Source organism: Zonotrichia albicollis, chromosome 8 (assembly GCF_047830755.1).
Source record: "Zonotrichia albicollis isolate bZonAlb1 chromosome 8, bZonAlb1.hap1, whole genome shotgun sequence".
Taxonomy (NCBI): Eukaryota; Metazoa; Chordata; class Aves; order Passeriformes; family Passerellidae; genus Zonotrichia; species Zonotrichia albicollis.
In genome coordinates, this window is record NC_133826.1 from 21,001,315 (window position 1) to 21,024,629 (window position 23,315).

At 39.1% G+C, this 23,315-nt stretch overlaps 1 protein-coding gene across 2 annotated transcripts in view; it reads right to left on the reverse strand.

Moving 5' to 3' along the window:
- VAV3 (vav guanine nucleotide exchange factor 3) overlaps positions 1 to 23,315 on the reverse strand; it is a 148,976-nt gene that overhangs the window by 79,105 nt on the left and 46,556 nt on the right. For both annotated transcript variants that reach the window (XM_074546198.1, XM_074546197.1), the window contains exons 3-11: positions 15,824 to 15,882; positions 15,032 to 15,097; positions 12,670 to 12,778; positions 10,330 to 10,422; positions 10,170 to 10,238; positions 6,855 to 6,958; positions 4,813 to 4,912; positions 3,422 to 3,517; positions 1,704 to 1,772 (exon numbers count right to left, since the gene is read on the reverse strand). In XM_074546198.1, the coding sequence (XP_074402299.1) occupies positions 1,704 to 1,772; positions 3,422 to 3,517; positions 4,813 to 4,912; positions 6,855 to 6,958; positions 10,170 to 10,238; positions 10,330 to 10,422; positions 12,670 to 12,778; positions 15,032 to 15,097; positions 15,824 to 15,882 (765 nt within the window). The remainder of the gene's footprint in view (positions 1 to 1,703; positions 1,773 to 3,421; positions 3,518 to 4,812; positions 4,913 to 6,854; positions 6,959 to 10,169; positions 10,239 to 10,329; positions 10,423 to 12,669; positions 12,779 to 15,031; positions 15,098 to 15,823; positions 15,883 to 23,315) is intronic.

Sequence of the window (23,315 nt, forward strand, 5' to 3'; positions counted from 1 at the left end):
CTTCTGTGTTTATGGCTAGAGATAAGGAATGAGCAGAAGAGATAACTGGTAGGGTCAGGAATGCTGAGAGCAGCAGTTGGAGAAGGCATTCTGATCTTCCTAACTTGCTTTCACAGTATCCCTTCAGTATGGTCACAAATTTGGAGGGTGGGAGGAAAACACATCTTCTCCCCAAGATGTTTTTAATCAAAATCTATGAATAGCTGCAGTCATTATGTTAGCTTCCCAAATGGATCTGTGCAGGATACATTCACGTCATTCTTAAAATGGCTTGGGTTAGCAATTAAATAACCTCCTTTTTTGCTGCCAAAAGAAATCCAACAGCATCATCCTTCCAAGAGTTTTCTTTCCTGGGGGGCAGTACCCCTTTGCTAGCAGTTTTTCCAAAGACATTTTCTTTTTGTCTCTCTTGGTGAGAGACACCGGGGTTTTTCGAACCTAAACACAGTGCTACACTGTTATTTTTACTACAGTACCAGGGGCTACAGTAAATCAGAATGGGAACAATGCTGCAACCTTAAGGAAAGACACTCATATCTCAGGGGTTTGTGGGTTTGGAGGGGCTGGGGGTGAGAATTTGTGGTATTTTGTTTGGTTACAGCCTGCCAGTCAGTGCATATCTGCCACAGCCACTCTGGCAGGTGATTTCTTTGATTTTTACATCCAACAGACACCAACAATGAAGAAAACCAGCAAACTGGAAAGAAAAAGCAGGGTTAAATATAAAGCAGAGTTATTTTCCAAGCCAATTAGCAGCAACCAGGATGCATGGCCTGCCACTAGATGGATGAACATTGTGCCACTTCTTTTCAGGCACCTCTCCGAGGGAAATTATCATGGTGCCCATCCCTCTACATTCACTGCACAAAAATGGGCAACAAAAAAAGGGAACTAAAAATCTCATTTGTGAGCTGGTTTGTATTCCAGGCATTCAAGGCAGCCACAAAATATGAGACAGCTGTGTGACCCAAAACTAACTTAGTCTGACTTCAGCATCTACTGTGGACCATACAGCTTACAACAGGAGATATAATTTATGTCATGTTGGCTCCTTTCTCCACAGAGAACAGAAAAACCTTCCCAATTCCAGCACATGAATGTCACCATTCACGCCATGAAGGCAACTGAAGCAGAGCCGTGCTTTGCTTCTGAAGCTGTGCAAAGCACATAATATATTACCTTATTCACAAGGCAGCACAGTTATTCTATAAAGCATTTGTTTGTACCACTTGCAGGTGAATCTACAGTGACAGGTACCTTACCTCCAGAAAGAGACTATTGCTTTCAAAGGTAATGCCAGAGAGATCATATTAAGATGACATAAAAAGGTCTTGTAAACAAAGACAGCTCTCCATCTCTCAGGGAAATTACTGATCTTGATTGAAATTGACTTACAGTAGTAGAAATACTCCTAAATTTCAGAAGCAAGATCAACATGACAAACACCTGTTTTTCAGCAGATGCAAAAGTAACCCAAAATGAGGAAGTTCCATTTCACAAGCCCTCTGCAGAAAACTACTGAACTTGTTTCCCAGACTTGAGCAAAACCCTCAACTTTATACTTGCCATGACATACAAAGCTCACAGGAACCTGTGAAAACATGTTTGAAATGTTGTGAAGAACATGATCTCCTCCAGGAAATAAAATTCTGAGCTACTATTCTAACCACCAACAGACATCTATACTTCACTGCCTTACTCACCTTCATTGCATCAAGTGCCAGTCTTAGATTTGCCTTCTCCATGGCATCAGTAGTGTGCTTTACCAGCTCCTGTGGACACAGCAGTTAAAACTTTCCACCCACTGTTTGTCATTTTTATAAATTGAAATCATCATTGCTCATCCTCACCCCCAAAAAATACAGAAGCCAAAGCCAGAAAACACAGCCCAAGAATAGGCATTTTCATGCCCAGAGTGAGCAGCCTATCAGTGAGTGGGGACTATTGCAAACAGTTAATTGGCAAGGGTTTAGGAATCATTGCTGCACAGCCTAAACACTGACTTGAGCTGCTAATGAACCATCACAATAAGTGAATTTGGTCTGTCTAGCACTTAAAACTTGCCAAATCAGATCATTACTGTATGTGCATGCTGGAAGCCTAGGTAAACAACATTCAGGTTCATTTACACATTGCTATATGGTATTTCATCCTATTCCAAAGCATACACTTTTCCACAGACAAGGATCCAGGCTGGCAGTAAAATTTCAGCTGAAGTGTGCACAGCTTAAAAGTCACTGTCTCATCATACCTAAGAGGAAGCTGACTCAAAAAACATACTGAAATCAAGTTTACATGTTCAAAGAACTCTTTTAACCACTTCCTATATGGAAAATACTGAGTCTTTTTGGGGCCTTATGAAGCAGAATAACAACCTCTTGGGGAAACAGGCCATTTCTTCTTTATAATTTGAGGCAATAATTATACATTTCAGCTCAGATAACTTAGTAAAATCATAAGAAATTGAACAGTATTTCTAATACTCATATTACAATTAATAATAATTAGTACTTATATTTGCATTGCAATTCTAATAATTCACTCATTTTCTTTCCAAGTCTAAAATATTTTTCTTGTACAACAGATATTGTTACACAGAGCATAGTGACATTGTATATCATCTTTCCACAATATACAGGTTGACTATAAAATCATGAGTCGTATCTCATAAGTTTTTTTTAAGAAGTTGTACCATTAATTTTGCTTTTTTTCCAATTTTGCATTGATCAAAATATTGATGACTCATTTACAGAAGTATTTCAAAAATTTGATATTACAAAATGTATGTTGTTCTGCAGAGTAAAAATTATGCTCCATATATAAGTAGTAGATCTTTTTAAAATGACATTTTACAAGCATCAGCAGGTTGACAGTCTAATATAGTAATACATTTCTTCTCAGCTGAACTAATGAGTCTCCTGGCACAGCTATCAAATTAAATTTATAAGACTCTCCACCCTTATTACAGGACTAACTGCAAAAGCTAATGCTTTGTGGGTTATAACAAGAAGCATTTCAAAATAAATATGGCTTAATTGCAATTTATGACAGCAAAGTAGTATCTTAAAAGTATGCTGTATGTATGGCCCAGCTTCCTCTTTTGGAGGGTAATGGTTCACATTTCCAAGTACCATGCTTATGGTTTGGTACTACTAACCAATTTAAACACACCAACAATAAAAGGTCCAGAGACTGAGGAAACAATCATGTTTTATTTTATTTTCCCCAGATATGCTTTAGCTCTAAGGAATTATCTCTGGGAGAAACCCTGCACTTGACTGAGTTTTATTTCTTAACAAATCCAGGGAAGCATCAATCACCTTCCTTTGATAAAGACATTTGGCTTTCATTTTTACAACCCGCTGATGATAAACAACCACAGTTTTTCTCTCAGCCCCCTTAAATTTCAAAAATAAAATACCTGGAGCAGTAGGTGATATTTCAGCACTCTTTGCATTGGAACCACTAGGAGATCCCGCAATGTAAATTTCCCATTATTGGCCCTCTTGGAACATTCCTAGTTCAAAGCAGAAGAAAGAATAAGACAATAGGGCTAGAAAATAAACCTATTCAAGTGATACATATGAAAACTCAGTGACCTAGAAGCAACTATCTTAAGCTTGTGATAAATACTAGCAACAAAATGAAGAAAAACAGTTGATAAGGCAAAACCAAAAAAAGCGAAAGTAATCTGCATTTAGTCACATGTTCTCAGATGTTTCAACATTCATAAAAGAGTAGAAAAAAGGCAACAGAAACTAGGCCTTCATTACAACTAAAAAAAATATTTTCCTATGGGGCAAAAAAACCCCAAAAGGCAATCATGAAAACTACAGGTCAGTCAGTCTCACTTCAGCACTTCACTGCAAAAATTGTGGAGCAAGTCCTCTTGGCATCAATATGTGGGCACATGAGGAAGCCATATGGGAATATCCAACATGGATTTACCACAAGTTAATACCTGACCTAAGTGACTGGATCTGTAAATGGGTGGGGACAGTCTGCCTTGAATTTTCCATGGCTTCATCTCTCACAGTAGAGTAATATCCAGGTTGGGATGTTATGCTCTAGGTCTATAAGAAACTGACTGAATTATGAGGTGCAAAAAGTGCAGTGATTGATGTTTCCTGCACCACCTGAGGGACAACTGCAACCAGAGCTCCTCAGGGCTCCGTCCAAGGCCCCCTACCCTTCAGTGGCATTGGCAATGATGAGCAGCAGAAGACCCAGGACAGCCCAGCAGGGCTGCAGGCAGCACAGCCCAGGGTGCAGCTGGCACCGCTCGGGGCAGGCTCAGCACAAGCCTCACACGAAGGCAGCAAGGCAAAGGCGGCATCCCTCACCCCACAGGCACCAGCCAGGGACACGCTGACCCTGAGGGCTCAGCAGACGGGCAGCAGCTCTGCAGAAAGCACCACGGGGTCAAGGCAGACAACCCTGAGGCCACGGGACAAGGGCCTGGGCAGCCTACAGGTCCCTCCCAGCCTGTTAATCCTGCAACTCTGTGTTCCAGCTGAGACACACTGATAAATGGAAGGGTACCACTGATGGTCACATCCTGAGAGAAAACACTAACTCTGCTAATGTCAGGGGCAAAGCTCCCTTCACTTCAGGATCAGCAGGTACACTTTAGTGCATGCAGCACATTTTCATTTGATCAGAGACTCCAAAAGAATGAAGGGAAACACAGACTCATCAGTCCAGATAGTTTCATCATCATAAAGGTTTGACTTCAATGAAAGCAGCACATAGTCACAGAAATACATGGTATAAGGTGCATACATATATATACATGTTAAAAAATACTGATACCTCTAACTTCAATTTAACGTCTTCTTTTGTCTTAGAGATATTGTCTAAGCACGATATTGCTATCTCCACTTGACTGCAGTACTGTCCATAAATAACCAACCTAAATCAAAGCAAGAGAAAGAATGAAAGGAACATTTATTTATTTAAGAACAACCCTTGATCATTTTTTCCACAATCCTTGTTTCAAAAGGAGCAGTGCCTATACAAGCACTGCTTGTATAGGGTAGAATTTAAGCATGTGTTCAATGGACAACATGAATGAATGAATACTATCCAGGAGAACAGTTTTGCTCTACTTTCAAAATAGTCTAAAACCATTGCATTTTCCTTTAATAGTTAACTGTACATAAATATGTTCTGATAAATCCAGGATTCAAGAAAAAGCAGCAAATTTTCTGTTGAACACAACAGTCTAGAGTGTTTACAGCAATGTAGACTTCCATGGTTGTAATGAGTAAGTCCTGGAGCACAGGCCTAACAGCATTAATTACAGCCATCCTTTAAAGAACTTGTAGGTTATCCATACTCATCTATCACCAACATTTTCTATCAGGTCTAAGCTCTCAGATCAAAATAATAGTGTATGAAATCTCAAGAAATTTTCAATAGATGTCAAGTGAAGCAATGCTTCCTGAAGAAGCCAGGTTTTACAACAGGAATTTCTTGCCTCTCCCTGTGGAGTGCTTCTTTCTGCTAGTCCCAGTGCCAAGAGTGCTCCTTTCTTTCACCTTTTCATCTATTTCTTGAGGTGATTTCTTCTGTATGCTTCAAACCTTTTTTGGTGGATTCCCATGAGCCTTCAACTAAGTGTCCTAAATTTATTTTTCTCTCACCTAACCTTTACCCTTTTATTTAATTCTTTTTTTCACAATAAGGTGATGACAATGATTTAAAACTTACCATTTTGGATTACTTTTAACCACTGTATGGTTCTGACACTGCATCAACATCTGTTCCCTTTTTACAGTAATATCAACTTGGTATTTCTTCTCAGCGTCCTTTGTTCCTCTTTTCACATTTCAGAACAACTTTAGAAAGATAAGCATTTCCCAGAACAACTCCTTGTCCCCTGATTCCCTCCTACAGCAGCAGAAAGTGTAACAGCCTGGGAAATAACTGCGTGCTGCTCCAAACCAGAAGCTGAGACAGAGGGTCTCTGAAGGCAGGACTGTTTCTGGGCAGTTTGGGACACCCTCCTCCCTTGGAAAACTGTCCCATCCAGCATTCTTGGGATGCTGCTGTCCAATTTCTCACACACTAATTATTACTGCAGTAATCCTCCTTCACCCTGAAGCAAACCCAGTTAGCTCCCTCAAGTCTGACTCTCCTCCCAGAATGACTTCATTTTCAACCAAATCCCAAAGGTTACTTTAAGGTAGGTCAGCAATGTAGCCAACAGAACAAGGGTTTTCAGCCAAGTACCACAGGCGTATAAATTCATTTGGTGAGTCCAACAGAGTTGAGTTCAGAGCTGGCAGAAGGAACAATATGAAAAGGTGGGTAAAAAATTGGCAATTAGCCCACAGGGTGTGGCATATTGCCACAGCTATCCTGTTATCAGCTTGGCTGCTTTTCAAAGCTTGAAGGCAAAGGGTGTTTGCTTTACTATCACACCTCTGACTCAGGGTAAAGCAAGACCATAGTCTCTTCTCTCTTCTCTTTTGCATATGCTGCCTCTTCTTTCCAGTTATGACCTTTTGTGTTCTTGAATCTGAAACATCCCTAATAAGTATCATTTATTTTATCTCCTAAACAGTACATAATGCCAGCATTATATGCATGAAAAAAATGCTGTGTAAAATTTAAGTTTCCTTAAAAATATATTTGTTACCTGTCTAAGTAGAAATATTGGCAAAGCTGGGCTAACAAGAGTGAGGGCTCATAAAACAATAGGTGGCATTTTGACTTCTCCCTCAAAACACCAAAACTAGCTTGCTACTTTGAACTTAACCCTGTTTCAGAAATATTCATCAAATAAAAATACAGTAAAATACCAAACTGAGCACATATCAGCACAATTAGTAAGAATCCTTAAATCTTACCTTTCCTTGTAGTTAATAAATATTTGATATAGGTTCTGATCATTTTTGTTAACAATGGAATCATTGATGTCCTGTGTTAGATTCCTGTGAATTTTCACCAAATCCTTAAAAACAGTAATGGGGAGGGGAACAGCTTTGTAAAAACAAAATGGCTTAAAGCTTTGAATATAAAAATAAATTATTTTATGTTTGACTCATTGATTTCAATAAATTGGAGAGCAGATTATTTGAGAGTAGAATCTAATTTCAAGGTTTGGCACATCTTCCCTTAGAGTGCAACAAGAACAACTAAACTCCAAGAACTACCTATTAGAGACTAATTCATTCTAGCTTGGAACGTGCGCTGTTAATTCACCTTTATTTTATAATGATAATTTTAAAATCAAGCAAGTCAAGTAAATGCTTTAGTGACCCGCTGAAGTAATGATTCTTGTCCCTGAGCTGTGAAAAATTAGTTCTGTACATTACATTGGTCGATTAGTGATGTCCTAATGCTAAATTAACTGCAGTCATAATGAGTTTCCCAATACAGCACACAGCTAATGTCTGAGAGAAAATATTGCAGAAATATTTGCTCTTTGATTACTGTTGCAACTCCTTACTTATACACCATCATACAGAAACTATAGGAGACTGCATCAGCTTAAACACTGTATAGACACTGTCAGAGAATTCATAACAAATTAAGTCAAAACAGGTTAAGAAATTTTGAAATCTGGATAACTGTAAGTAGTACACAGAGCATTGGAATGAAAAACAAGACTGTTTAACAGAGTAAGTCACTGAAGGTGATTTAATTCAAGAAATTATACACTACAAAAATAGTATTCAACATTGATTCGTGAATTGAGTTAAAACATTTCACTTCACATGATGAAAACTAACAGTACATACAAGGTCAATCACCTCACTGATGAGGATGCAGAATCTTGAAACAGATCAAATTTAGTTGCTAGCAACTGTATGGCCTTATCCTCCAAATCTTAAGTTGCAGTACACAGACATTACTACAGAAATGCTTCCCAATTAATGTATTTGGAACAGGAGCACTTTTTCTAAGGAGTACACAGGGACTCAGCTAAGCAATACCCCTGAAAAACAGCTTAATGCTAAGGGAACAATGAGTCTTTTTTGGGTTGCCATCTCTAATTCAAATCAAGTTTTAAATTAAACTAATGTTAACATCATTTGAAGTTAACAAATATTCCAACACTTCAGTGTCTGTTACACATACTTCCATCTCTTTCTGTATGTCCATATATAGAATTCACAGGCATGCACAGGTACACCTATAAGTGCATTTATATGTGGGTGCACACATAGATGTACATACAAATGCATATATACACAATATAGACAGACGTATACAGATGCAAATATAAAGCCATACACTCACTTTAAAAAACAGAACTTCTATTTACGTCTGCCAATGAAAGGCACTCTCTTTAGACTGGTGAGTAATTTGGGGTAATTGCTTTTTTTCTTCAAAATGAAGTATTTTGGTATCAGCAAGCCTCTTTTAGACTCTATTTAAGGAATATAACATCACCCTAAGGAAACAATCCTTCACCACAACCCCTTAACAGAAGAAAATCCATTCTGTTCTGAGAACACAGCACTTGCTCTTCACATCTCACTTTGCTGCAGAGCTCTGTGTAACAGCTATTTTTAGTTTAAAGCAAGCTTCCACTGCCCTCCAGCCTTCCTGCTGAGGAACTGCCACACAGACAAGGTCTGAGCAGACAAAGCATTTGCAAATATTTTTGGCTTAGGCAAGTCCTGTATTTCTTTTAAGGTTATTGGATGCTTATGAAATGCTCCTGGAGTTGGGAATAAGCAGCATCTTCCAACAGCAGAATACTGAATGCTGGTAACAAAAAGCAATACAAAACAATTGAAATATAAGCTTACTATGTGTCTGTCTAGTCTAAAATACACAGGTTTCATTCTTTTTAATCTTCTGTGATCCCATGCAATCCTTTAACTAATAGTGAATGGGCTGACCTCCCTGCCTGTGCTTACAAAGCATTCAAGCTCTTTCTGTACCCTTGTGCAGTGTTTCCATTGACTGGAATTAGGTCTTTCAACAAAAGTCAATGTGCCTGGGCACACAGAGCCTTAGGAAAGGTCTACAGTAACTTAGGTAGGGCACATCATGGCTTTATTTGCAATAAGTAAGAAACACAAATGCAGGACAGAATATAGATTTGTTTTCAAAAGCAAAGCAATCTCTGTGGGAGCTGATGTAATTCAAGAAGCTAAGTTAGTTACTGATATCTGTGAGAATGTTTTGGACTAATATTCAAAGTGGAGGACACAACGGCAATCAAGGGGCAGAGTGAAAACTTCACTGAGGGAAAAATATGGCAAGGGGTCAGGTATCATCTGCATAGTAAGTGTCAGCACTTACGTTCTATCAGGATGATGCTGGAACAGCAACCAAAGCATTTTTACAGACAGGCCAGGTTCTCACAGAATAGAATAAAATCCCCAACACCTCCTCCTATAACCTGAGAGCCTGTTGGACACACCATATATGGCCAAACCAGAGGTGATATTTAACAAGCAGTAACAGTTTGATGTGGCTCACGGGCCACACTGTGGGGACCCTTTCTTTAAAAAGGCCTCATAAAAGAACATTGCTTTCATTTGTCTGTGTTAAGAGAGGCTTCAGACCATTTCTGATGTCTTCCTTTAAAGTTAGACAGACTAAAGACAGGCTGATCTCTTATCAACTAAAAATACATGTAAACTGTCATACTGTTTTGATTAAGCTGAAAATAAATGACACAAAGCAGCAATCACAGGTACCACTATTGTTTCAGTCAAATAGGAGGTTTCCTAGATGATTCACAGAGGATTTCCTTATCCTTTCCAGCACCAGATTCTGAGTCCTAAACTGAGTGTGTTCAATGATGCAGGACCCAGGGCAGCTACAAGGAATTGCAGAGCAGCTACAGATAGCCAGTACATAGCAATAGGTAACTTAGCAGTTACAACTTTGTACCATCATTAAAATAACAGCATTTATTAGAAGAGAATCCATTTCTAGAAATTATTAGCTTTTAAAGATTAAAAATACTGCAGTTTATAACAATTCACTATCTCATATGCTAATCCTCTTTAACTTACCTTATTCCCTCAAGCAGAAAAAAAAAATTGGTAGTGTACATCTTTTTTAACGAACTAATATCCACATAAACACACCATGCATTGTAATTCAAATAATCATTTTGTGTGTAACACCACGTAACACCAATATATCACAATCAGCTATGAACCTCATGTCTGTTCATTAAATATGTAATTACTCACAGGAATGTTGATGAAAACAGTATCAAACTCTGATGCTGACAGAAATCTCTTCAATGGCACCATGAAAAACTGAAAGAAATTATATACACATTGACTATTTTAATTTACGTTCTAGACTGCTATAAAAATGCATGTTACAAGTCTGTAAGCAGCATCTTACTTTCTCAATTGATTCCAGGGTTTCAGTATACTTCTCTTCAGTTTGCTTTATTTCAGCAAGACAACAGCTTCTTATGTCATTTTCAGGACATTTCTGCAATTACAATGGAGTCAAGTTAAGTCATTAACAGGCACCTAAAGGATAACAAATGGTTTTATTTGTTTAGAATTACTAAATTAGGATAACTGCTTCCTGAATTTCTGAGTACTGCAGCCTCCAAAGATGACAGAAACAACCAAGAATATTTTAATGTTCAATTAGCTGATGACTTTAGTAAAATCAAAATCAAAGTAATATTATGAAAAATTAATGTTTAGACATAAAACACTGAAGTATCAGCATGTACACTGGAAGCTGAAATACAAGGTCACATTTAATTTACATCCAGACTGAGAAATCTTATTTTAAATACCCAGCAGTTAATAATTCTATTAAACTTAATGGGGCTAAATCACATAAGCAACTTTGCATTGCCATAAATATTGGATTCAGTATAATCCTTGTACTTATTTACAGTTTTTCCCCTTTTATTTCTCAAGGGGAGCCTTCTCTTCAGACTCAACAGAAGTATGTCCTCAGATCAGGAAGTGCAGTGACCTCAAAGTTCAGCTGTTGCATATGCATGTGTGTGCCTCCAACAAGACCCTGGATTTTTCATGTAAACCACCAGACTCATAGGACATGGAAGTAATTATCAGTAATTACATGACTCTATAAAAATAGTTTACAAGCACTCTTACCCAAGATAGGATTTTATTGAAGCTGTAATGCTGTAAATCCTATTTCAAATAGAAGAGTAAATAACTGGAAGATGATATGGAACAAATGCACAGAAGCTCTGGAGATATTAAGAGGTCAGCGTGGAGTTTGACACAGTAACTGGATGGGCTCTTGCAGTTAGAAGCAGTGACTAATCCAAAATGTTTTCTCCAACAACAAGAAGCAGCATCTTAACAAGCAATAGAACTACAACATACTTTCTGAAGCCTATTTATCAATTTGCAGCACCCCTCAGCATATCCCTGGTTGTATCTTACTTATTTTCATCCAATGTAGAGAATTCCTGTGCTGCATACAGACCAGATAACTAGATGATGTTCAGATACAGAGAGTCAGGAGTAGAAGTTTAGCACTCTAGTTCTTTCCATTCAGAAAAATTACCTTTCGCTTTTGAGCAAAAGACTTTTTCTAGGAATGGCAGAATTTCTAGACAGAAATTTTAACATTTCAGAAACTACTCCTGAAAACCCAATTTGTGCAGTTCTTCATTTTCCCACAATGAACAGTAAGGTTCTGTCTTTATCAGATGCAGACACAAGTAACCATTTTGCAAAAATGCAGTCTTATCAGAAGAATTGTGCCTTGTGAGCATCATCATGGTCACCCTCGTCTCAAATGTATTCCCAAATTCTTTTGTACAGGGAAGGAGATACTGTCACAGTTAACTGTAGGTAATTATTTTCTATGAGTATTAGAATTTGACATTATTTAGACTTTCAGCTATTTTTTACCTTTAGCTCAATACTGTCCAAAAAATGTTTGCATATTTGCCCCATTACAGAAGTTGCTGTACCCAATAGTTTATATCCATTTGCAAAACTTGGGCATTTGTTGTTCATCAGTACTTATATGAGCGATGCAAACAAACCCTGACATTCCATTCACTTCAGTTTTGAACTCACCTAACCCAGAGAGATCACTAACAGAGACACTTTTGGCAGAAATTGACATACCAATTTTTCTATCCACACTGCAAACATCTAGAATTTGAATGCAATAAACAAAAGGAAAGAGGGAATAAGAAATAATGTGTGATACCAGTACAGGTAAGAAAAGCTGCCTCTGGAGTTCAGCTACACCTAGGGAAAACTTAGTGGAATAGTTTACTTTGCAACATAAACCTACACGGTTGGATAAATTCATTAATTTGAAGCAATTCTCAGTTGTCTTTGTTAGGCTAGTCACCTAAACTATGGCTGAAATAATAATATTATACACAAGAATTTCACAAAATTATAACAAATTTGAAGGTAGGACATTTTCAAGCAAGCAATTCAATTAACTGTTCTTCAAATAGCTGGTAAATTTTACTACTCAAAACTATCAAAGTAATTATTGTATTTCATTTAAAAATCACTTTTTTTAAGCTTACTATAGTTAATGTTTTCCCCTTTTCCCAAAAAGCCTGCAAAGTCTCACATAGAAGATAATGCTCCGCACATGAGAACTCTGGATGCAGCTGAGCAGAAGTGTCAGTGAAGCTATCTATAAAGACATCATTTCAACTTTCAACAAGTTAACTGCTATTGTTCCAAAGCAGCTAGGAACTGGAAAACATACAGGTTGCTGTGCTGCTTCATCTTTCATTAGGTCTTCATAAACTTCCCCACCTTCATCTTCTCCATAGACACAATCATACAACTCCTCATCTTCCTCAACACCAGTTTCACTGAAAAGATAAGAAAAAAAAAATGTGCAGCACAGACAAAGTACCACCAGCTCTGCAAGGGACTACTCATAGGAGAAATTTCTACAGTAAACAAACAGATTAATTAATAGAATAGCTAATGAAAATAACTCATTAAGGGAAATTAGGTCCATTAATAATTTTATTTTCTCAATTCATTTAAAATAAATTTTACAGAATCAACACAATACCGAAGACTAATGAATTTAGAACTTCCCTTTTGCTGGGAACTAAACCAGCAGCAAAAGCAACACCTCAGGACAGTTTTGTCACAAGCTACAATCCACGTCCCTCTTTTCCTTGACCTTTTCCCCACCAAATCCAGTGAAGAGGAGCTGCCTGCATCCCAGTGCACTGGGATGTGAGACTGTTACAGGTCTTCTCCCTGTCTGAGGAAAGGATGAGCCAGGGTAAAATACACCAGAGACTGCAGAGCCAGCACTGAGGCACTGTACCTCCACATCATAAACCAGAACCTGGATCATCTCACACACCCTCCAGCAACACAAAAATGAACAAAGGAACCAATCCAACTGAAAATCAGACAGTTCAACGAAACCAACTATGTGCAAGTGATGCCCTGCGATTACCCAGACCACAGAAATACAGCACAAAGTCAGTGCTCAACTCTGCCCTCAGCCAATTCAGCTTCATTACAGTCAGCCCTGCTAGAGTGTAACCTGCTTTGTGCTAGGATTGCATCAAGCCTATAATAACTCCCCCTCCTATTCCTTAGGGTAAGTCTACAAAAAAACTCAAAGATATTGAAAGTGGTCGAGCCACAATAACAACATAGAAACTGGATCAGATATGCAGACAATTTTGAGGTTTGTCCTGTTGGAAGACAACACTGAAACCCTTCAGAGTAAAAACCAACAGGTTACTCCAGCGTTTCAGTTCCCACCAGCAGTGATGCTGTGCTGGCACTTCACATTAAACACTGACAGCTGTCAGATGCAGCACACACTCCATTCTACTACCTCTGCTTCAGTGAACAAAAGCTGGCAAAAAGGCAGAGGAAGGGTAGAAACACTTCACTACTACAGCTCTTTCTGACAAAGAAATTCAAATTAATTTTAAATTCTTTAGACATTTAAACTCAGGGAAAATTAAATCAATTTCAAATAAACTTACTGATAATTGAGGGAAACTAAAAAATGTGAGCTATTTGCATTATTCACTGGCACATTTGTTTCTTATTCTTGAATTGCTTCCTCACAATTGAGACAGCATACAACTATTAAATTTCTGTTAATAATTTTCATAATTTGTTACACAAGAAGAGTTACAAATCAATTTCTTTGGTATGATTGGTTAGGTTTTTTTTTAATCAAAGACTGTCTCACAATGCTGAATTTACATACCCATTTAAGAACTGGTGGAACTATTTTCAAACAGTTATAATGCCACCACATCTAAGAGATAAGGACATCACCTCTTCTCCACTTGGGTCTCAGAGGAGACTACAATTCCAACCTTCTGCATGCTCTACTACACAGAGTGAAAAGCAATTATCTATGAGACAGTCAGTCAGCTGCAGAGACAAGGACAAGCTTGGCAGGGAGAGTGGTAAATTGAGCAATGCCAATCACACTGAGGTTTCCCTTCTTTATAGGCACTGAAGAAACAAATCCCTGGTGTGAACAGCAGCTTCTTTCCCACACTGCAGGAAGCAACATGCAAGGAGTGCTGGTGAACTCTGAGCCTTGGAACAGGGAGCTCTGACCTGGCTCTTGTCCAACACGATCCCTCAAGGATCTTGAGAGATCCCAGCCATAGGACAGAAGAGTATCCTGAGAATCCTGCAAACACTTACCCAGAAGAGGTAAATGCACTCACATTAAGAAATTCACTGACTTTAGGGAAAAGATCCTGAATTATGATCCAAACATTCATTTTCTTTGCCTGTTAGCAAAGACAATTTCCTTACAAGTGATATTGCAATCTTCTGAAAGCATTCTCATAGTACTGACAGGTGACTTGGAAATGCATTCTTTATTTCCTTTGCTACAAGCACCCTCTGTGAAACATGCTGCTTTATATACACAAATGTAGCATAATAATTCAAATAAGTTTTCATAATTAATTCTTCCTGGTCAGCATAATAACTAACAAAATATTTACTAATTAAATTAACATCTCATTCTCATTAAAACTATATGTTCTACAGCACAGTACAAACAATAGCATGCAACTGAAAAACAAAAATCTGTAATTAATATATTTACAACATACTCTATTAAATCAGGTAGACCTTTGTAGATATCTTCATCGTCAACACTTTCTTCTGTAGGGAAGGGTCTATAGAAAGAAAAACAGCATTAATTACAGACACCACTAGCCTAGTCATATAGTGGATTTCTGTTTGGCTTCCAAAATTTTCACACAGATTATTATATACTAATGTGCTTATACGCCTCCCCCTTTCTCTGATGAGCAGTGTATGCATATTTATACTTCATTATGTGGATTGACACTTAATATAATAAAAACCCTACTGGGCACAGTTGTTATAAGCCACCACTAATACACACCATTGACATTTTTCAACTGGAAAAAAAGATCAAAACTTTCAGGTTAGATCTGGTTGGAGGGTTTTTTTGCTTTCTTTTTAAAAACAAGAATCCCACAACTTGGCCAATTTTGCAGATTTTTTAGACGCAAGAAAGAAGAGAAACCCAATTTGTCTCTACATAAATCAGCACTGCATCAGCTTGACTTCTAATCCCTGTGTCACGATTTTCACACAAGTTCTGCAATACCAGAACTGCTGCTCCTCTGTTCACCTCCTGTTTCAGTGCGAGCAGAACACACCACTCAGGCCCTTCAGCGAGTGTACAGAGGTAGCACACACCTTCTGGAGCTCCTCAGAGGTCCAGAGCCTTGCACACCTGCACTCTGGCACTCTGGCTTACAGCTGGAGAAGCTCTCAGTGGGGGACACAGCCTGAACTGCCTCTAACAACCTTGCCAAGGAGCATCCCACCACGAGGCATTAGTGCCACCGTTCCCAATAGCAATAACATACCTTATGCCCGTGCCTAGGGCAATCGGAGTGCGGGAAAGCTTCGAAAGTGTTTCTATCACCTGCAGGAGAGGGAAGCAAACTCTGATTAGTTGTAGAACAGAAGCACTAAAACATTTTGTTCTCTATTGTTTCATTATCAGCAGCACTACTTCAAATCAAATTATATAAGCAGAGACAAAACCTGGCTGTGCCAAACACAGTTTGCAATTGGACCTGGACGCACTTGGAATTAGATTTTGTCCTAGGACCGCTGGGGCTCCTTGGGTAGCTGCAGCAGGAGGCGTTTGGGCAGCAGAGGGAGCCAGAGGCCGAGGCAGCAGGAGCCCGGGGCCCGGCGGGGAGACAGAGCCGGAGCTCCGCCCTCACCTCGGGGCCGGAGCTGAGCCCCCCCCATCGGCCCCACGGGCACGGCCGGACCGAGGAGCCCGGAACCCTTCCTCGAGTGTGGAATACGGCGGCAGCCCGGGAAATCCCATCCTAAGAGAACACCTCCTGTGAGCGCTGAGGTTACACACAAAGCGAGGGGGAGCATTAGGAAGGGCGGAACACACACACGGTCACATACATGAGGTTGTTTGCTGGCAACTGAATTCATACAAGACCTTTTTGACTCTGCCTGGCCAGCCCTCTCCACCATTACTGTTTACTCCCACGCAGATAGGCGAGTCTTATTTGCTAGAGAGAGAAAATGACCCTGCCTGAATGTCCACACTTCAGTGACAAGGTTTCCCCTGAACTACTCAGAAGTTTCAGCCTGTATCTTTTCAAATCAAAATCCACATTAAACTTAAGAGAAATCTCAAAAGAAGCTTTTTATCAGAAGTATCAAAATTCAGTACAGTAATCCTACATTTCTACATTTCACATGCATTTGGGAATAATCACTACAATTTCAGTTGTTTATTTTTGAAGTTCTAATTACAAGACTGCCATGACCATAAAAGAGTTACAAGTGCATCTCTCAAAGGAAGGAAAATTACATGTTTACACAGGAGAATGACAAAGTTAAAACCACAGAGAAATATCACAAACTACAGCTTAAACTGAAGTTACAAAGTCTCCATAGTGAATATTTATAGGCAGATGAGCAAAATTAAGAATTAATGTTAGATTAATCCTGTGAAAGCAATATTTGGAGTTCATTTAAACGGCTGTGAAAATAATTGCCATAAAAAAAAATCTCGTTTTGCCTAACAGCAAAGAATAATAAAAACAAATAAATATGCCATTAACATAATCAAAGATGGGGGCACATTTCCCCTCTGAACAGAAGAAATGCAATATGGTCTAGAATAAGTTTTAGAAATTGTGAATAAAAGTTGATTAAATAAATGGCCAAATGAATTAAAAACTATTTCATGTTAATCAAAATATCAAAATTGAAAAAGGACTCCTTTAACAAGTCTTGGTGTTGCAGGGGAGTTCTGGTTTCCATAGCAGACCAGAACCTACCCCTGCACACCTGCAGCTGCAAGGAGCCCTGAGCCACACGAGACAAGATGCTGGGGGATTCAATGGCAAAATGATGTGTCCTGATGCATGGTTGGGCATTGATTGGCAAAATCAGAGGAGGCTTCATGGTTCTCAAAACAAAGAGGGGCAAGTCTGGTGAACTGAATATCCCTTACTTGTTTGAACATGATATTTCCCAGCATACAAAAAATCTCTTGCAAACTACTCCACCCACGCAGACCCTTTTCCTTAGAGGGATTCTCACTTATCTAGCATAATCAAACCCAGTAGACATATGGCTTACTCCTCACAGCTAATTACAGCTACTTCAAGATCACATTTTAAAAAAGCCATACAAATAAAATTACGAATTTTAGGTAGGTAACTGGCAAACAGTTCCCAAAGTGTACTGCCGAGTTACATTTTAGAGCTATCAATATGTACACAAACAAAAGCAAGATTTATACATAAGAGGAATAGAAAAACTTTTTCAGGAACTGATGTGAAAACTTGGAGGGGGCAGGCACAGAAGCCCACAATGACACCCACACACACTGGGGAAGCCAGAGAAGCATTTACCAGAAAATGTGCAGAGAAAAGGGTGGAGAAAGGAACTGCATGACTAGAGACAACAGGAGACTACAAGAATCTTCCCTGCCCTTAGAACAGAAACCATTAAGCATTCCAGTCTCTAGTAAAGATTAGAACACAGATTCAACTTCCACAGAACAAAAGATAATGCTTACCTATTGAACCACTCCTATTAAACCACAGCTTAAAACAGCTCTATCAAGAAACAGAACCATATTTACCAAGAGGCATTTTTCTTGCACTTGTGGTTTCCCTAAAGAATTCTAAAGAAAATGTCAAGAATACTTACACCAGTAATCACACATGGAATTACCACTTCTGGTCAACACACCAATCCAGTATCATACATGTTTAAATGTATTTGCTCCAACAAAAGGTGGGGCAAAGCAAGACTCTCCTTCTACATGAAATTACAGTTCTTTGGTTCTGAGACACTACAGAAACAACCAAGAGTTCCCAAATGTCATGGTCTATGGGGATGACTGCAGTTATGTACGTGCTGAATTGTCTGATAAACAGAATTTCAATAATCATTCAGCAAAACTAACTTAAATGCAGCAAAATGTCTGATTTGCAATACCTGACAAAAGATATATTTAGGAGTTTTTCAGAACAGTGATTGTTTGAAGCTCTATACAGTTGATATGAGGGAACCTATAATATTCTGAACTCCAGAATTACAATGTACTATACACATTAAAGTCCCTAACATGCAATTTAGCACTTTGCATGTGCTTTTTTTGCTTTGCTTTCTTCCTTTCAGCAGAGCTTTAATCCCTTTTATGCATTTAACCCTAAATGATCTACCAGCTCTCTTCCAAAGCAAGGACTCTGACAGATGCTCCTGTACTTTGAATAAGGCTTAACTGGATCTTAGTTTAAGTGCAAAAGTAGCACTCCTTGCCTGTACAAAGTCCAAAACAACAAGGAGTCCATGCCTGGTGCTGCTTTGCAGCAAACAAATGTACAAAGGGCTGCAGAGTTTTGCACACACAAGACCAGCAGGAACAGTCAGCAAAAAAACAGGTACTCAGTAAAGATTCCTAATTGATATTCGGGCCACCTACAACACAGAAAAAAAGAAACATTTTCACTCCAAAACATCCTACAACGAATACATTCCTTCACACTGAAAAGCACAATAATTCTGTGATTTGCCTGCAGGGAACCTGACACTGGGCGATATTAGCAAGAGGCTTCCAGGCATAAAAGGAAGCCTCACTGCACCCACCCCAGAACAGCTCCTTTGCACTGCCTAACACCACGAGACAGAGGTTAAGCAGGTCTTTAGAAGTCACATCAAAGTCACATTCACTTCAAGAAGATGTGAACGTCCAAGTTGGTTTTTCAGTACACAGGCAGTTTATGCAAAATATGACACAAAATTCAAATCTACAGCGTTGGAAGAGGAAGCACACCTCAGCCCACACCCTGGTGAGTGGCTTTGCCTCTCATTCATGTTTCAGGCACTGCTGGCAAGAGCAATGATCTCACATTGCTCTAATCATTAACTCTTTATTTCATTAGGAACTCTAACACCTTTTTTTTGCTTGATATTTTCTATGGCTTGACTTGACTTCCAGTTGTAGGTCAGACTCTCCAGTTTATATAAGAACTTTAAAATGCCTTGCCAAAACATTATTTTGTAATTTCCTGCAGCCATGCTCTTCAGTTTATCACATCAGATATTCCTGTGCTTGCTTACAGCAGCAGTACACTAGAGGGACTATTTTACAACTTTCCATAGCATTAGTGTGTTTGAGTTTAAAATGTCCCTTTCTACAGTATTTTAATTGTGTCTCTTTTTAATTTTGTTTCTTTAAAAAGAACTTTTAAATTATGCAATTAAAGAACAGATTAGGTACATTTTAAGAGTACTTTTCCACTGTTAGAAGAAACAGAAGTAAATTATTTTGCAACTCACTGTCTCAACAAACAAGCAATAACTCTGTGCTACTGACAGCTGCTATAATAACTATGCCCATATTTATATTCCTGATATTTACCTAAACTGAAAATGTTAAGTAATCTGCAAATATTGATGGCATTATTTCCATAGCTTATGCCAGTAAAACCTAGAAAGACTCACTTGTGGTTAGATCATCAAAGCAGTTGCTTCCATGCAGGCACTTCTATCAGGCTGTGTTTTCCTACTGCACGGTAAAAGTCAGAGCTCTGGGCAGATCATGAAAAACAAAAAGCCAATGCATATAGAAATCCAATGTTTCTGGAGAACACAACACCATACATTCTCTGCACATGGGGTGAGGCTCTTATGAGGACAATTTTAAGTGCCTCATCTCCAGGACACTTTAAAGCCAGAACTGCCAGTCATGCCCACATGCTGAGTGAGTTCTCATGAAGCTGTTTTCACTCATTCACCAGACTGGTGAGGAGGAGGGGAAAGAGAAACATCATTTTCATGTGTCACTCAGAGACAAGATGAAAATGCTAGACATAAATATCATCTCAAATTGCTTACATGAAGAAAGGTTCATCTTGTGCTACTGTAGAGTTTACCAGGCTCTGGACAACCCTAGATCAATACTTCACTTGGCACAGAGGGGGGTGGGGGGAGTTGAAATATATCTATTGATTAATATGTATGAATATTGTACACTAATTCATCACTAACTTTTGAACCAAAAGACCTCTAGGAACTGCTACATTTCAACTTTACTTGGTTAACAGATAAAAAGAAAAAACCCCCAAACATTAAGCCAGACAACTCCAGGATGATTACACAGCTGCTGATCTAATGAGCATATTATTCTAAGTAAAGCATGTTCATAAGCTAAATTGAACATTTTCTCTCCATCTGCCTTCTTTGGGTACCGTGTTAGTAGTCTGTGTTGCTTCAGGTTAGTTTTAATCAAACCACAAGCCTCTAGGGAATGAGAAAGGATGAGGGCTTTTCCCAAAGTCAAAATGAATGAAAACTCCTTAAAATGAAAGGGGGGGGGGGCAGGGGAGAAGATTTAAAAAAAAAAAGAGAGAGAAGAAAAAACCTGACCTAAAAGCAAACCTTTGTTTTACATACTAGCATCTCTAACACATCCCTTAAAAACAAAACAAACCCCAAATTTCAAATGCCAGCTCTGCAAATACGCCTCTACTAAACACTGTTGTGGCATGCACTGAAGTGTCAAAGCCATACAGAACAAAGATCTGAAAGACAATTTACAGCCTTGGCACCTGCACCAACACCTCCTTAGGAACAGGACAGACTGCAGACCTCCAGCAGGTAGAAATGTCATCATCTGTGTTTCATTACACACAGCTTCACATTCCTGATCTTCACCTCATTCAGACAATGAAATCCAGGCTTTAGGTGTACAGCACTGATAGGTGCAATCCAAAGGAAAGGCACAAATTTACTTTCCACTGGGGTCATCACCAGCTGTGGGATGCTGCCAGTTTTCTCACTGACATCACCTTCAGCCATCCTGATTCCGGCTCTCTCATTTTCCATGTCCATTCTTCCATTTCCACTGAACCACACCCCAAGGAAACACACCTGAGGACTACTTCATCCCTCCTTCCCATCAATGCTCAGCACTGGCAGGGGAGCAGTAAGGAAAATAGACCAACTGTCCCGGGGAATCTTGGCAGAGAAATTCACAACCCCGAGCCAAGTCTTTGTGACTGACAGGAGCCTGCCAGCAGCCGTGAAAGAAAGGTTTGAAACCAGGTGCCAAATGCTTTCATGCAGAGGCAGCAAGGGTACAATTGCTGTAAAAGCTGGTTTTGGCAGTCATGCACGTTTCCTCTGAGCCCCAGCTGCGAGAGGAGAGCTCGGAGGTGCTGTTGTGCCGCAGGGAAAAGCCTGGCTGGCTCTGGGCATGCAGACCTTCATACCCTACACACAGTGCCCTAGGGGAGTCTCATCTTCCATGCATTCTCCCTAGTGTTAGTGTCTCCACAATAAAGTGGCAGCAAAGTTCCTCCATAGTAAAAAAAAAAAAAAAAGAAAAAAAAGCAAAGACAAAAAGCCTCCTGGGTGTTGCCGATCTGTTAGTAGATAAGATAAATACAGAGATGCAAACCGCTGGGACTTCAAAAGCCCCAGGGAATCAACAGCTACAGAGCATGCAACTTTTTCTCCCAAGTCTTCTAAGAAGGAGGCCAGACGGGCAGTTTGGAACCAGGAAGGCAGGCAAAGCTCCTAGAACACTATTTTTACAAACCACTCAAAGATATGAGATGAGGACAGATGGCCTTATGTCCAAAAGGACGGGTTGATGCCAAGAATTTTTACCCTCTTTTGCACACTCGACATTTTACTCCTTTTATCAGAAGCGATGATTCTGGTCATGCAAACTCTGGAACTAGAACAATGGGGCTGGCTGACAGAACTGCACATAAGAATCCTAAACATTAAAGGAGGAAAAAGCAAAACCAAATGCTCTCTGGGAATCAGTAAAACTCAATATCATGTTATTAGAACTATAATGAGCAAGTCTTGACTAATCTATATCCAATAATAGACACAAATGTATATATAGTTTTAAAAACTGTATTTAAAACACCATTTTTCAAAGTTTAGGTCCCTGATGAGGCTACACTTACTAGTCCAAAAGCAAGAAAGGTTCCCTAGATGGCTCTGTTCTTACAGGGAAATGAAAAGGGTTTAAATTGCACAAGCAGCACCGTCCTGCTCATCCCTTGGTTCATTTTGTCCACAATGCCAGGAGACTCCCTAACGCAAGCACAGAGGGAAGGAGTTTGAGCAGCTGCTTCCTGTCTGCAGCTCGTGGTTTTGATTCTTTGAATACCTTCAGCCCTCACCATGCCTTCTGGGGTGTTAAGTTTGAGGCTGGTTTTTTGGCTGGGTTTGATTTTTTTTTTCTTTTTCTTTTTTTTAAGATCTTGCTTAAAGAATGATAACCTGTAAGCATTGCTGTGTTATCAACACTGCAACTCACATCAAAAGTGCAGACTGCCTCAGAGCTCTTCTAAACGTGGAATTGGAGCTTTCTGGTGCATGAACTACATTTCAGGTTTTGCGTGAAGGGCAAAAGAACACAAAAAGATATTCCTAGGACAGTACAGCAAAACCTATCTATTAAGTTATTCCAGTTCCCTTCAGAATAAACACTACAGGATAACCTAGACTCAGAAACAGCTGTATTCAGCTTCAAACTGTATTCAGCTTTGATCAAGTGCTTGTTTTCAATGCTTTTTGAACACTTACTGATGATATCAATTTTTTACCATATTTTATATAGGTCATAACAGTAATCAATCATGAAAGAAATGGGGTTTTTTCCTGCATTTTAAACAGAATATTTTAATACCATTTATTTTTTTACCTACATGTAAGCATTCCATTTAAAATCCCTAATGACTGAACAGGGAGATTATCAAAGGTGTTCAGACTTGGATAAGTGGGGACATGTGGGGTTTTTTAAATATGAAAGGACAGAAATCAGTGTTGTGTGTTTTCCAA